This window comes from Megalobrama amblycephala, linkage group LG15 (assembly GCF_018812025.1).
Source record: "Megalobrama amblycephala isolate DHTTF-2021 linkage group LG15, ASM1881202v1, whole genome shotgun sequence".
In the NCBI taxonomy this organism is placed as follows: Eukaryota; Metazoa; Chordata; class Actinopteri; order Cypriniformes; family Xenocyprididae; genus Megalobrama; species Megalobrama amblycephala.
Window position 1 is genome coordinate 21,823,092 of NC_063058.1, and position 15,952 is coordinate 21,839,043.

Consider the following 15,952-nt stretch of genomic DNA (forward strand, 5'->3'; position numbering starts at 1 on the left):
TGATACTGATAGATAAAAAAAAACCAAGCAAAACACTCTAAATCACGTTATTATATTATATAATATAAACATGTAACTGACAAACCTCAGAACATCTCCAATCACAGTCCTGGTTCCTCTCGACTTTGTTCATGTGGACCTTGTGGTTCTGGAGGATGAGGGGCAGAAGAAGAAGCTGAAGACATTTCATGTTTGGCGTGCAGACGCTCCTGTAGAAACTTGCTTTGTTGCTGTGAATGACTTGTAGTCACAGTATGCTTTGAAAATCAAACCCGCATTGACATAATGGAAATTGCCCCCGCCCACTAAAAACAATAATTAGAAGAAGACAAAAAGTAGCGCCGCTTCAGAAGTTGCTCATCTATGTATCACTCAGAGCTCTCTCTCTCTCGAGCTCTCTCTCGACACCTAATTCGATCATAATGCCAATTTAGAAAGAAATATCTATAAAAGCAATGAAAACTCTAAATAAACATCGCTCTCTGTGGCATTTACTAGTTCACAACGCTCAGTTACAGTTTTAGAAAGGTGCTTGTAAATGTATATAATATATATTTAAATGTATATATACTTTTTTTTTTTTTTACTGATATGGACCTATGTAATAAGTAATAAAGTAACTGTTCTGTGGAAACTGTACAACTATACAGTTCTGTATTCGCCGCTAGATGGAGACAAATAGCATCAGCAGACACGCCTTACGGAAACAAGCGTGAATTTAGACATTTAGGATTTCCCACAAAAATACCAGAATTACTTGATCAAAACAGTCAAAATATGCAGCTGGTTTTGATTACAGCACATCATCTGTGCAGATGTGAAACATTTTAATAATAATAATTATTATTGTTGTTGTTGTTGTTTATTAAATTATTTTAAATTATCTATATGCTAGTGCAATGTGATGATTGGTTACTGTTGCTTCCTACACTCTTAGAAAAAAAAGGTTCTTTGGGGTTCTATATAGAACCTTTTCTTCTAAGAGTGTATTCAAATAATTTCTAGCAGACCATCCTAAAATATATATATATTTTTTTTTATTTTAATATAGATTTATTATTATAATTATTATTATTGACACTAAGATATTATATGTTTATCAATTATTACTAAGATATTATATGTTTAATGTAGCCTAATATTGTTATTATTATTATTTACTTATTTATTAAATTATTTTATATAATAGATGCAAGGGGATGATCAAATGGGTTACTGCTGGTTCCTATTCAAATTATTTCTGGTTGACCATCCTAAAAAATAAATCATAATCATAATTTTAATTTTACTATAGATTTTTTATTTATAAGTATTATTATTGACTTATTAAGATATAATTATATGTTCATTATTATTATTATTATTATTAATAATATTTTTATTATTAACGCTTACTAACATATCATAATATATGTTTAATGTATTATTATTATTATTTACTTATTTATTAAATTATTTTATATGATAGATATTATTATTATTATTAACACTTACTAAGATATTATATGTTTAATGTATTATTGTTATTATTATTTACTTATTTATTAAATTATTTTATATAATAGATAGTGCAAATTGATAATCAAATGGGTTACTGTTGGTTCCTGTTCAAATTATTTCTAGTAGACCATCATAAAAATAATAAATCATAATCATAATTTTAAATTTAACATAGATTTTATTTATTTATTAATTATTATTATTGACACTTGCTACGATATTATTAAATGTTTATTATTATTTTTATTATTATTAACACTCACTAAGATATTATAATATATGTTTAATGTATTATTATTTACTTATTTACTTAATTATTTTATATAATAGATAGTGCAAGGGGATGATCAAATGGGTTACTGTTAGTTCCTATTCAAATGATTTCTGGATGACCATCCTAAAAAATAAATCATAATCATAATTTTAATTTTACTATAGATTTTTTATTTATTATTATTATTATTATTGACACTTATTAAGATATCATTATTAATATTATTATTATTAACACTTACTAAGATGTTATAATATATGTTTAATGTCTTATTATTATTATTTACTTATTTATTAAATTATTTTATATGATAGACATTAGACATTATTATTATTATTATTATGAACACTTATTAAGATATTATAATATGTTTAATGTATTATTATTATTAACTTATTTATTAAATTATTTTATATACTAGATAGTGCAAAGTGATAATCAAATGCATTACAAAATAACAAAATAATAAATCAATCGTAATTTTAATATAGATTTATTTATTATTATTATTGACACTTAGATATCATTATATATGTTTATTATTATTATTATTACTAATACTTACTAAAATATTATAATATATGTTTAATGTATTATTATTATTATTATTTACTTATTTATTTATTTATTTGCTAGATAGTGCAAGGGAATGATCAAATGGGTTCCTCAAATTATTTCTGGTTGACGATCCTGAAATAAATAAATAAATAAATTATATATATATATATATATATATATATATATATATATATATATATATATATATATATATATATATTTTTTTTTTTTTTTTTTTTTTTTTTTTAATTATTATTATTATTATTATTATTAATTCAGGATGGTTGACCAGAAAAACATGACATTCATGTGATTATGAAACAAACCCAACAGCCTCCCATGTTTATCCCGATCACCCCTTCCCCTCTCTGTCTGGCCCCTCTCACATTATTTCTTGGCGGGCGTTGTTTGCTGGTCTCTCCCTGCCTCCAGTGCGCCTCTCCCCACCCCCTCTTTGTTGTTTCTCTCCTCCAGCCTCCGCTGCGCGCACACACACACTCGCTCCCTAGGATCAGCTGCGCGCTCGCTCGCGGTATCCGTGCGTCCCTTCCCCCCGCGGCCTGGCTGCTGATGAGATGAGTGGAAGATGTCGGTGTCGGGGCTGAAGGCCGAATTAAAGTTCCTGGAGTCAATCTTTGACCCAAACCATGAGCGATTCAGAATAATCGACTGGAAGCCCGATGAACTGAGCTGCCAGTTCAATGTGACAGGAGAAAAGCTGCTGATTATTCACTGCAATATCACGGTAAGATTCATCAGCCTTGTGTAGCTTATGCGAACAAGACAAGGCCGAGTCAAATAACACCACCACCACAACAACAACCCCCTTTGACTCTGTTACAGCCATTATAATGCGAATAAAAGCATGTAGACCGATCAGGATCGATTATATCCTCAAACGGATGTCAAAATAACAGCTAAACAAGTACAAGCATGAGCTACATTTAGCCTGCTAACGTTAGTTGATTAGCTAACAAAGTTAACTGCGTTGACTCTCGCTGTAACTGTGTTAGCTAAACAAACTCGCCTGCTAATATTCAGGTTTGTTTGATTATATGAAACACGAGATAGTTAAATAAAACGGATAGTTGTTTTATTCCGCGTTAGTGATATTTTGCAGTTAAGTTAGTTGCCAGGTAATTAGCTTGTGTGCTAATTTAGCAAAATGATACATTAGCTAGCAAAACGACGTTTTGGACAATGTTTTTGTTTTGTTTTTTGGTCTTGCTAATCTGACTTTGAGATGCTATTTTGGAATATATACAACGTAAGAAACCTTTTTATTTGTGTAAACAGTTAGTTATATTGTCAGCTATCTAATTTAACAGTAATTAGCTGAGTTCTTCATTTAGCGAGGCCTGTTAAGAAATGCGTAGATTAAAAATGATCCAACTCAGTTAAATCTATCGTGGTTTGTTGTAATATAATTTGCATCGTGATTTCACATTGCTAACGTTGTGTGCTAGCAATATTAGCGCATTTCCAAACTTAATATTACGAGCGATTCCTGCCATTTTTCACAGCTTTTTAGAGGACACAATCTGCACGTATATTATTAAGTCTGCTAGACTATCAAGAGTTGTTGTCATAACCTACACTATCTATGAAGACGCACTGCAGTGCAACTGGCGGCCGTTTTGGTGTTATTGAGGCCAGTTAGTTTGCTGAGCTTATATTTTGATGTGTGGTGCTGTAAGGTCAGTGTGTGTGGTCCTGACAAGCAGAAGCAAATCACGTCGCCATCATTTTGGCTCTCCAATTGATGGGAGGAGATTTCTAAGTAGTGGATGGGAACATGATGTTCACATGATTTTACATGGACACATCAACATTAGCTCTGACTCACACCCACTGCACAGATCTGCTGTGGTCTCTTCTGGTTGTTCAATAAGAGAGAGAACCTGCAGAGTTTGATTCATTGGTTTGGCAGCTGTTGGTGTGGCTGCTTGTCATGCAAGTGGCTGAATGGATCTGGCCAGACTTCAGTAACCTTGTGAAAGGACAAAGGGTTTTGATGCAATTAGGAAGATGCTGATGTTGTAACTTTTGATATTTTTGTAGGAGTCTTACCCTTCAACCCCACCAATATGGTTCGTTGATTCAGATGATCCAAGTCTGACTGAAGTCCTTGAACGCCTAGAGGATGTCAGAAAAGGCAATACTTTGGTAAGGAGGTGTTTTCTCTACCTGAGATGGGATCATCAAAATGCAATGATAAATAAGTATTTTAATGCACATTACTGTTCAAAAGTTGTGGGTCAGTAGGTTTTTTTTTTTTTAAAGAAATGATTACTTTTACTCAGCAAAGATGCATTAAATTGACAAGTGACAGACTTTTACATTGTTACAAAAAATCTATTTCAAATGCACTTCTATTCATCTGAATCCTGAAAAACAAATGTATCACGTTTCCACATAAATATTAAGTAGCACAGATGTATTCAACATTGATAATAATAAGAAATGTTTCACCAAATCAGCATATTACAATGATTTCTGAAGGATCATGTGACACTGAAGACTGGAGTAATGATGCTGAAAATTTAGCTTTGCATCACAGGGATAAATTAAATTTTTTAAATGTTAAAATAGAAAAAAAGTTATTTTAAATTGTAATAATATTTCACAATATTATTGTTAAGCAAATAAATGTAGCCTTGGTGAGCATTTGAGACTACTTTTTTCTTTTAGTCAAAATTGATAATATTGATTGCAAGGGAAACTACTATTTTCAACTATTATTTTCACATTTGTCCAAGATCTATTAATTTATTCCAAAAATACATTACACATGCCATACATACATGTAGTGACCTGAAGTCCTCTCTATGATGAACATGTTTTTAATTTTTTTTAAAAACTTTCAGGTTGATGGAACTCTTGATATCATAGAAATATAAAACATGGATATTTGAAAATATTAATGATTAAAATGTCTACACGGGTGTTTTTATGATCATTTAATTCAAGCTTTTGTTTAGAAGTTTGTCAAATTCATATGAAACCAACAAGAATAGAGTACATTTCTAAGAACTTGGAACATTATTTTTAATAGAATCTTTTAGCAGGGCTCAACGCTAAGGATTTTTTTCTTGGCCAGTGGATCAAATTTGTACTTGCCCTGCCAAACTTTTCACTGGTCTATCCACAAAACAATTTACTATGAAGTAATATGTTTTCATTGTTTATGACCTATGTAACCTTAATAAATAAGGTTATGACACCAAAAAATACTAGCCTTAGTAAAATACATTTAATAATATTGTTAAAGAATAGTAAACAGTAATTAAATAGAACAAATAATCAAATTGCAAGCAATAGCACAAATAAATACAAAACATAAATTAAATAAACAGTGCTTCTCAGGTTTTTCAGTAAGGTTTAACAATAGTTTTCAGATAGAGAAATTGAATCAAATGTAAAATAATACTGCATAGTGTTGTTTTTTTTCTTTGTTGTTTGTTTATATTAAGCAAGCAGCAGGTTTATTAGGCTGCTGTCACTTTAAGAGCAAATGCATGGATCCAATGTACTGTTACACATGCTTTTTATTTCTCAACTGTCTGTGTTCACATATCTGACTGTTTATGAGGAACTCACAAAGACATAATTTTGTGTGAATTTGTCGATTCAAGTGCAAGAAGATGTGAAAGAGAACTCAATTTAGTATGTCTGAGACATGGCGTTCTGGGCATGCGTTTTGGATGTGTGCGCACATAATATCTCATAAACAGTGCGCTAGTACCGAATTGAGTTCTCTTTTGCATCATCTTGCACTTGAATATTCAAATTGGCGAGGCTTAAAAACATGGGCACGTGATTAAATAATAAACTTTTATAACAATGCAGCGATGCTTGACGCAGCTTTGTCAACCGTTTCGAACGTCGTGTACGCTGGCACCGGGCCATCAGGCATTCCTTATTAGGGGCTTTCGCACCGGAACTCAGTTATAGGAACTAGCCACTAGGATAGTATCTATCTTGGCCATGTTCCTGGTTGCATTCGCACTGGGAATAGAAACTGTGAAGCAGCCGACAGTGGCGTCTTTAAGCGTGGCGTTTACAAACGCTAAAAACTTGTGGATGGAGGATGCCGTGATCGGAGCTGTGTTTGTTGTGTGTCGTGGGATTTGTGATAACGGAGAAGGAATGTAAGCGACTGAAAGAGCAAAAAGTCGGACTAGAGACAAAATATCCTATGACAACTTTCAGTATTACATCTCATTGAGGCAGAGAAACACAACCCTGCAGACAACAGGTAAATGCCATTATCACTGTTTTCCATGTTCGTGAAGTAAATATGTTAACACGGCTTTTTAAAAATGCCGGGTACCGGTGTTTGATATGCGTTGTACACTTATGTCACTGATAGTTCCTATAGTGCTGGTCTAGACCCTACTCTGAAGTAGGAGTTAATTTAGTTCCCCCAAAAGAAGTTCCTGCGGTGCGAACATGGCAAAATCCGGGTACTTCAGCCAATAGTTTTAGGAACTATGAAAAGGTTCCTCTGGTGCGAAAGCCCCTATTGTCAATCCCTGTTTTATAATGTACAATCTTATTTTAGATTGACCTGAATATGATTATGTGCCATAATCATGCAGCCCTAATCCATAATGAAACCAAATCCACATGTTGGTCAGGATGAGACTTTTTGTTTTCTTTATCTGAACACATTTTATCTTGCATTCTTTTCTTTGTGACCCAATGTTTGATAGTAGATTAGCTGTTTTATTTTAGTAAAAATAAGTTTGACAATTTTTGTCAAATAAAGTTACTCACCATTTGTTACCACTTTTTCTTCTTATGCAGCTCCTACAGCAGCTGAAAAGGCTGATCTGTGATTTATGCCGACTCTATAACCTGCCCCAGCATCCTGATGTGGAGATGCTGGATCAGCCACTTCCTGCTGGACCCATCAATCAAGACAAGAAGGTAGCCCAAATCAGCACAGACCTGCATAGTCTTTTTACACTCCTTCCTTCTCCCCTGTTCTTAATGAGTATGAGCGGATGCAAACTTATTGTTTCATGTTCTTGTTGTTCCCAGCATGGAACAACAGATGAAGTGACATCAGAAGAAGAGGAGGAAGAGGAAATGGCAGAGGTATTAAGCTTTGGGGGATGCAATGTTTTCTTTATGACAAAAAAAAAAGACTAGTTGATACCTAACACGTTCTTTTGTTTGTTGCTGTGGCAGCAGGATATTGAAGATCTAGACCACTATGACATGAAAGAGGAACCAGTTGATGGGAAAAAGTCGGAGGACGATGGCATCGAGAAGGAGAATCTGGCCATTCTGGAGAAAATCCGCAAGAACCAGAGGCAGGACCACTTGAACGTAAGTGTCCATTCGGTAAGGTACCTTTTTTATATAACTTTGGGGTTGGGTGGAGCACTTTTAAAAAAGCAGCTTATTTGATTTGGTTAATAGCAGTGACTACTAGATCCTCTCCTTATGTGTAATATAATGCCTAATAGCAAATGATTTGGTTTATTTACAAGTAGGGTCAGCTTTTTCTGTTTGCATATGCTGTCATTTATCGAAGAATAATTTGAAAGATTGCACCTTGTAGTGGTGTTATATGTTCCCTAAATGCTACTTTGTTGGTCTCTTAGGGTGCGGTGTCTGGTTCAGTTCAGGCCTCTGACCGCCTCATGAAGGAACTCAGGGAGATCTATAGATCACAGAGTTATAAGACAGGTAATTTTGGTTTTTCAGTACAGAAATGACATTTCCATGTGTCTGTTCCAAACCTTTATACTACCTACGTAGGCTGTTGGCCTCTAAGGGAACATCTTACCTGTAATGGAACTTCATAAATGGCTAATTTGGAACGGTTCCCTTTTTCTGCGATTGGCTTTTCCACAAAATGTTATCTTATCTTGGAATTTGGCCACATTTTAAGAGTGCACATGAGATGCCTTAAAATGGTTTTGGAAGTTTCAGTTAGTTTTATCTTGTTTCAGGATGCAGGACTGTTACAGATCTGTTGATCTGTTTGTTTACTCTTCCATTCTGTCTGTTCCAGGTATCTATTCAGTGGAGTTAGTCAATGATAGCCTGTATGAGTGGCATGTCAAGTTAAGGACGTAAGTGTGGTTGCGCAACGTATGAAATAACTTATAGGCTGATGATGGTTTAAGTGTTCAGATCATTAATGTGTAAAATCGTTCTCCTGTGTTTTAAGGGTTGACCCAGACAGTCCGTTACACAGCGACTTGCAGGTTTTGAAGGAAAAAGAAGGCATGGACTACATTCTGCTCAATTTCTCTTATAAAGTTAGTGTTGTTTTGTTTCTTTGTTGTACAATAAAATACAGATTGAAGATAATTTGATTGGAAGGTGAGATTATGCAACTGAAGTTTTGTTTTCTTTCTTTCTGATGGCAGGATAACTTTCCTTTTGATCCTCCCTTTGTACGGGTTGTGTCTCCTGTCCTGTCTGGAGGGTGAGCATGAGAACTTTTTTCTAGTAAATAGATCCATCAGACTGGCCTGTCTATGCTAGTGTTAATATGGTAACACTTTACAATAAGGTTCATTAGTTAACATGAACTAATAATGAACTGCACTTATATAGCATTTACTAATCTTTAATGATAATTTCAACATTTACTAATACATTATTAAAATCTTGTTAACATTAGTTAATGCACTGTGAACTAACATGAACAAACAATGAACGGCTGTATTTTCATTAACTAACGTTATCGAAGATTATTGAATACAGTAACAAATGTATTGCTCATGGTTAGTCCTTGTTAGTTAATACATTGTTTAACTAATGAACCTTATTGTAAAGTGTTACCGTTAATATTTATATTTAAAGATAAGCAAGATATATACACACACACATGCATACATACAGAGCTGGGTAGATTACTCACAAATTGTAATTGGTTACTGATTTCAAATTAAATGACACAAATTGTAGTTAGTAACGTGATCAAATACATTACTAGCCTGACGTGGTCATACTCAATTCTAGTCAGAATATGAGTCTGATACTGCTCCATTGGGCTTTGATTATGGGGGCGTATTTCAACCGATCCAGGAAAGACCTCAATTGGATAGACCTACAACCAATCAGAGCTACAGAGTAAGTGACGTATGTTGAGCGACGAATAGTTGTCAACAGAACTCAACTGCACACATGCTGGAACTAGTAGAAGATGAGCGTAAACAATCTTTGCCGGTGTTGTAAAAAGAATTTAAGTATACACTGAGTACTTGCCAACACGAGCTTAATTTTTGAGAGAAGTATTAAAGGTAAGGTACAGCCATCATTGTTGTAAACTAATTCAACCCAAGCGCTCTTTGATGACGTGGCTGATTACGTTTCTGGTGATAATCTGTCAGTCATCGCCCTGACACTGTGATTGGTCCGAACAGTTTCTGTTCGGGCATAATTACTCCTCTACGGATCGAGTCCAGACCGAACTTCCCGACCTAAAAATGTTGTGGGCGGGGCTAAGTTCGGCTGGCATCCAGGCTAATACATTACATATTTAATGCTATATAATGTGACTACTTTTGGATTACTTTTAGATTACTTTCGACCTAACTTATCACATTGATTTGAGTAGAATAATCTTGTACCATATTGATTATAAAAATACAAAGAGAAAGAAAATGTATTCCATTCTTTATCAACAACATGAAGTGCATTAAATATTACATTACGACAGGGTTTCCTAGACTGGAGTTCATGATGGAACTGCAGGGGTTCATGAGTTTAATGAAAAGCTATTAAAGGTGGTACAGGGGATGTTTTCGTCGACTGAGTTTTTGAAATGAGCGCATGCGGAAGAACAACCCCCCTCCTTCACAGTTCAAGTGAACACCTCCCAAAACTCGTGCACGAGTGTTTGTTTACCACCGGCATTCGCTGTGTTATTAAGCCGGGCACACATTTAACGACTAGCTAAAACATTCTGACTATGCTCAACATACAGCGATTGTTTCCTGCTCCTGAAGCAGATTTATATACTTTCACATGGAATTTGAACACCGACTGTAATCGCAGACTGAACGCAACTGGCTCTGACTGGACGCGTTTGAGCGCGATCAGTCATAAGTATCAATTTACATTCATAATCGGCCTTACAATCGTTAAGCCGCGCACACACTTAGTGGATTCATTATGTCGGACTCACCGCAGGTAACTCATAATCTGCAGTTGTTACTCCTGTCTCCTGACAAAAACATTGCATGCGGAGTGTGGAAAGTTACTAGAGCGCGCAGCCGCGCATCTCTCACAAGGAACGTCATGGCAGTGATTGACAAGCCAGAGGGCCAATCGTTTACGTGATGATCGCGTAAACGATTGGCTGATGTTTTTAAGGCCCTACCTCGTGCACAGATGATGTATATTAATATTATTCCTTTCAGTGCACCTAATAAATAGTCTTTTATCAGTTAGTAAAGACAGTTTCAAGTAATATTGCAAAAATGTATAAAACAAAACATCCTCTGTACCACCTTTAAGTTATTTAATCATAAAAATGTTAAGATAAAATAGTTTTAAAATAAAAATGATAAAAATAAAACGCCAAGAAAGATTAAAAAAAAAAAATTCTGTTTGTTTGCCTGCATGTCATGTGAACATTAACTGACATCAGAGAACCGTGAATTACATTTTTTGTTTATTATTTTTATTGACAATTTTATTATTGACCTAACTTAGAAATTAAAACCTCAGGGGGTACTTCAAGTAAATATATTAGGTTAAAGAAATTTCAGCTGGAAAAAAAAAAGTTGAATGAATTGCATGTAAATATGAAATTATGTGAATTTGTACATTTTAATGAGTTTGAAAGACAAAAGCCTTCCAAAGACATTAATACATGGTTAAATAACTCACTGAAACTGAAATTCAAATAATAGTGTTAATCAGGAGTTGATTAGATATGCATTCTTGCAATATTGAGAAAACACTTCTGTAAATCCAGCGATCAAATGCTGTGTGGGTCTCAGTTTTCAGTAATAGGCAATTTCTGTGTGTCCAGTTCCACAAACCTGGAAGACCTTCTGAACGTATTCAGGCAGTAGGTGTTTCTAGAAAGGAACATTTCAAAGATAAAAAAGTAGTAGTAGGGAGAATCAATAAATTATGAATATATGACTGCCATTGTTAAGATAAACACTTAAAGGGTTACTTCAGGATTTAGTATTAAGCTTTGTATTAGTAGAATACCACTAGTATTTTCGAATTACCGTGCTTTCCCTCTTCATATCAGCCCGAGATGAGAGATTTATGCATTTTTATTCTGTAAAAAAGCCTCCGATGACGCAAAAATCGTCATTTTGCGTCATCGGAGGCTTTTTTGGCCAGAGGCTTAAAACTACAGCCAGTAATAGCAGGTAGTTCCGCATTTTTTCCACCACGCCCATACATATGTGCGTTTGAGGTTACTCACGGACATAGATCAAAGATTTTATCAAAAGTGGGTGTCAATTATATTTTTAAGCTTACAGTAATTAACTTTATTTTGTCTGCACTACATCAGTGGTTCATCTCGCAAATGTATCGGTCTCTGCAGTCATCTCAACCAATAGCAACAGGCTTTTGTGGTAACGTTAGCATAAATAGATAAATAGACTAACTCAGTTTTACAGAACAGTGGCTTTACTTTGATAACAGTCAACTTATATGCAACTTATATGTAATTGTCTATCTAACGTTACTTTGCTAAGTTTGTAGTTTTACTGCTACCTACAACACTACATATAGGCTACTGTGTTATCAGTCTAGTATCAGCGAGTCTTACCTCTAGGCGAATACGCTTAGTACCAGATGTCCCAGGCTGTTCGTCCTCTGGGAAAGTGAATATCGATGGTATCGCGGTGTCCTTCAGAATGGTTCTCTTCATTGCAAGGATATTTGGTTCGTAGTCCTCGTGCTTGAAATGGAGACTACATATTCTGCGTTTTTTTTAGGTTTTCTATAACGGTGTCATCTCCAAACTTCGGGTGTTTGATGGCCCTCAGCCACTGTTTACATCGCTCCAAATCTTTAACTTAATCGGAAAATGATGGAAACTTACTTGTCCTTTCCTGGTTTTGGGTGTACATCCAGGTACAAAGCAATTTAGCACCATTTCGCTGTAAATGTATGAACTAACTCACGATTTATAGAATTAATATGTAACAAAGCAAGCCTAGTTGTTTGAATTTTCCTGGTAATGCCGCCTGTAACCGATAGGCGTGGTTTGGGCGTGGCCTCGCAAGGGCAGCAAAACAAGTGCATTCTGAGAGTTGTTGTCTTTCATCCACATTAGTCAAAAATACATTTTCTGCCTTTTCTCAGTCTAGAAAGCTCCAAATTCAAAAATAATTTCACATTTCTACTACATAAATGACAATTTTAAATACACATTCATCTTTCCAGGGGTGAAGTACCCCTTTAAGTATGTTAAAACGAACAGCCTTAAGGTTTTTAATTATAAATTCATGTTGTCTTTCATGAAGGATCAATTCATTTAACTCCTATAATTATATTAAACCCCCTGTTTTTAAATAATTAAAATTAATTTATTAAAAATGTTTTTCTCATCTAGCTATGTTCTTGGAGGAGGAGCCTTGTGTATGGAGCTACTTACAAAACAGGTTTGAATCTTCTGAATTCTCTTAAGGTTTGCACATTGAAGTAATAAAATGAAACTGAAACAATAAAATGAGATGAATCTGTGCTGTTGATCATAGGGCTGGAGCAGTGCCTACTCAATAGAGTCAGTCATCATGCAAATCAACGCCACCTTAGTCAAAGGGAAAGCCAGAGTGCAGTTTGGAGCAAATAAGGTTTGTCTGGCCTCCTCGTGATCAGAAACAAAAACTATTTCCTTGCAGAAATGTTGACCCCTTTTCCCTTTTGTTTTGTGCAGAATCAATACAATCTTGCCAGAGCACAACAGTCATACAAATCATTGGTTCAGATTCATGAAAAGAATGGTAGGTGGAGAAACTATAAAATGAGCTACAGAATTGATGCACTTTGAACTGTTCTCAGATGTTTGTTTTTTTTTTTCTGGTGTTTTTTTTAAATCTAGGCTGGTACACACCTCCTAAAGAAGATGGCTAGTAGACGCATCGATCCGCTCGCACACTGCAAACATGGGATATCTGGTCAAACCTTTGCTTTATTTTACTAATGTTTTTTTGAGACCTCGTGTAAGTGGAAACCATCAGGGGAAACGTTCACCCTCTCGCTGTCTGGAATGCTCGGAAATTTGCATCGTCCTTTATCTTCTGCAAGGCTGGACTCTTTGACCATATCCCATGATGTCTGGATCTCTCATGCTCTCTTTCTCTCTCTCACTTATTCTTTTCTATACTGATGGGACTTTCAGAGCCTTGGTACTAATAAGGCATCTAACATGGCGTTTCAAAATGGTCTGATCAGAGAAAGACGTGTTTTTCTCTTTTTTTTTTTTTTCTCTTGTTTTTGTTGCTTCCTCCTCACTTTTACTGGAGCATGGCTCTGTTCAGGATTATTACATAGATGGAGATGCTCAATGAAGATGCTGGATCTGATCCTCTCTGTCTGCTTTTAAAGGACGTTCTTATGGCCATGGACTTTAAATGGTGGTTTACTGAACTTAAAACAGGATATGGATGCAACTAGAGACAATGTGAAGACAATGTGCCACTGCTCTTGTATCTATAGAGACATTTCCCCCCTCATGCATTCTGAGTTAACATGTTCTGGTACATTTAATGCTGATGTTGTTGAAGAATCATTATTTGCCACAATTATATGTGCAAGCTTCTTAAGCAACCCTAATATTAATGATAATGGCGAGGACAAGAGGAAGGGGCACTTATACGACTCTAGCTCCAGATCTCGTTTTTCAACTAAGGATGAATTCCACTCTGTTTCCTTACGCTCGCTTTTAGCATGTGGCTGATCTGACCAATAATGGACAAATACAAGCTTTGGCTTTGAAAAGGCGAAGCGAAACTTGCCGTCGCTCCATAGTTGAACAGAGCTCCACTTGTATACTTGTAAATGGATTTGAGGCGTCTTAAATGTGGTGTTTATGTGAAGTGGGGGAATTATCCATGAGGACTTTTGGACTCCAATTGGGGGGAAAAGGTTGATGTTTCTCAAAATAATGGGGGTAATGTCTTAAAAATTGTATTTATATAAGTGATATGAACATAACTTTTTGATTTTTTTTTTTTTTTTTTTTTTGTTCCCACCCTTAATTGTCATATCCTGTTTTGAAAGATGTTCATAATTTCTGCTCCATTAAAAAACAGCTGTTACAGATTGAGACATTTGAGGTTTACATTTCTAATGGACCTCTCATGATCAGCAGTACTTACTGTCAATTTTATTTTGTGAGTATCGATGGATTAAAATCTTCAAGAGCGCATATAATACTTTTCTCATAGCACAACACTACAAGAGCACTGTTTCTTTCCATGCCCGATGGACAATTCATACAAAACTCAAGGCATTGTTTATTTTACCTCTTGGATTTGAACGTCCAGTAAGAAAGTCTTAAGAACGGTCAATGTTTTAACATTAACGACAAAAGAGGACACCATACCTCCCTACTTTTTTTGTCTTTTGTTTTGGAGTGTATTATAAAACTGGCTGTCGAAGGCTCGCATATGTGAGGGTGTCTCACAGTTTCCATTAAAAACTCAGGAAAATCCATTCTGTTAGAAAACGCTTTTTCGGTCCTTTTGCTCTACCTATCCACTTCAAGGACTTACTTTAGTTCCCGAAAGCAAAAATTATTTAAACAGCTTCCTGTGGCCTCTATTTAGTATTTTATGATGGGGCTTGGTTTCATCGTAAGAAGTGTTAAAAGGCGAATCGCGATTGGACGACGCTGGCTATAAAAATGCATTAGATTTCCATTATGTTTACTGAATTTGAGTGCTCAGTCAAATGTAAGTTTTATGTTTTTGTTGTTGTTTCTCACCCCTCTGACTTCAACTTTCCCAGTTGTAAATATTTTGGGTTTAGTATTTGCACAGAATGTTGTGATTGTGCCTCTTGGATCAGTCCTGAGTTTGAACTTCCATAACAGACAGGCTCTTGGATATGTATTATCTTGAACATGGATGCAAATGTAATCTCTTACTCCAATCACATGTAAATGTAATTCAAGAGAGCCATTGCAGCAGGAGTGTCTTGAGTAACTCAAGTGTCTGCTTTGCAAGTTATTGCTGCTGTCTTGTTTCAGAGATGAGCTCGGTCTTGGGTTTTCATCGGTGAGATTTGAAAAGGCAGACCTTTTTCGACTGATGTTCCTTTTTGGGGGTTATTCATCTCAGAAGAACATCTGCATTCTTTCAAGAGTTGTTGACCTGGGCTTGTCCGCATTGACCAAGATTTCTGTAACTGATTAGTCTTTCTTGTTTCCTTGTCCGAACAGTAATGACTTATTTGTTTTTTTGTTTTCACACCGAACGTGAACCTCGCAGTAACTAATAACAAAACTCGTCTCTGGTGCCATTTCATGGAATGGTTCTTGAAGCTCACACTGTTGGCATGCTTTCTGGGTTTTTTTTGTTAGTTTTTTTTTTCCATTACAAGAGAATTTTGACCATGTACAGTATATTTGTAAACTTGCATCAAGTTTATGAATAAAGAATTTTACGAGGA

General features: G+C 35.2%; 2 protein-coding genes across 8 annotated transcripts in view; one reads left to right on the forward strand and one right to left on the reverse strand.

Annotated features, from left to right (window-relative positions):
• il17rel (interleukin 17 receptor E-like) overlaps window positions 1–4,381 on the reverse strand; it is a 22,271-nt gene extending 17,890 nt beyond the window's left edge. Inside the window, exons 1-2 of one of the 4 annotated variants that reach the window (XM_048158359.1) lie at window positions 4,179–4,381; window positions 86–148 (exon numbers count right to left, since the gene is read on the reverse strand). In XM_048158359.1, coding sequence (XP_048014316.1) covers window positions 86–133 — 48 coding nt within the window. In that variant the 5' untranslated portion in view covers window positions 134–148; window positions 4,179–4,381. Of the gene's footprint in view, window positions 1–85; window positions 668–2,718; window positions 2,849–4,178 lie in introns of those variants that run through there. The other 3 variants (XM_048158358.1, XM_048158361.1, XM_048158357.1) reach the window with 3 other exon arrangements.
• ube2q2 (ubiquitin-conjugating enzyme E2Q family member 2) lies at window positions 2,901–15,952 on the forward strand. 4 transcript variants are annotated; one of them, XM_048158362.1, is made up of 13 exons: window positions 2,901–3,077; window positions 4,394–4,498; window positions 7,142–7,264; window positions 7,379–7,435; window positions 7,529–7,684; window positions 7,948–8,032; window positions 8,361–8,421; window positions 8,520–8,610; window positions 8,722–8,780; window positions 12,891–12,939; window positions 13,036–13,131; window positions 13,215–13,281; window positions 13,380–15,952. In XM_048158362.1, the coding sequence occupies exons 1-13, from the start codon at window positions 2,919–2,921 to the stop codon at window positions 13,409–13,411; spliced, it is 1,140 nt and encodes a 379-aa protein (XP_048014319.1). In that variant the 5' UTR covers window positions 2,901–2,918; the 3' UTR covers window positions 13,412–15,952. The 4 variants fall into 4 exon arrangements, with proteins under 4 accessions (XP_048014319.1, XP_048014321.1, XP_048014320.1 ...); XM_048158364.1 differs by having other exon boundaries at window positions 7,529–7,669; XM_048158363.1 differs by having other exon boundaries at window positions 7,532–7,684.

Bases quoted from the DNA above. Each gene is read 5' to 3' on its own strand.
- ube2q2 (XM_048158362.1), top strand. From the start codon at position 2,919: ATGTCGGTGTCGGGGCTGAAGGCCGAATTAAAGTTCCTGGAGTCAATC. The intron at 7,265-7,378 runs GTAGCCCAAATC...TGTTGTTCCCAG, and splicing joins CCATCAATCAAGACAAGAAG to CATGGAACAACAGATGAAGT. The intron at 12,940-13,035 runs GTTTGAATCTTC...TGTTGATCATAG, and splicing joins TGGAGCTACTTACAAAACAG to GGCTGGAGCAGTGCCTACTC.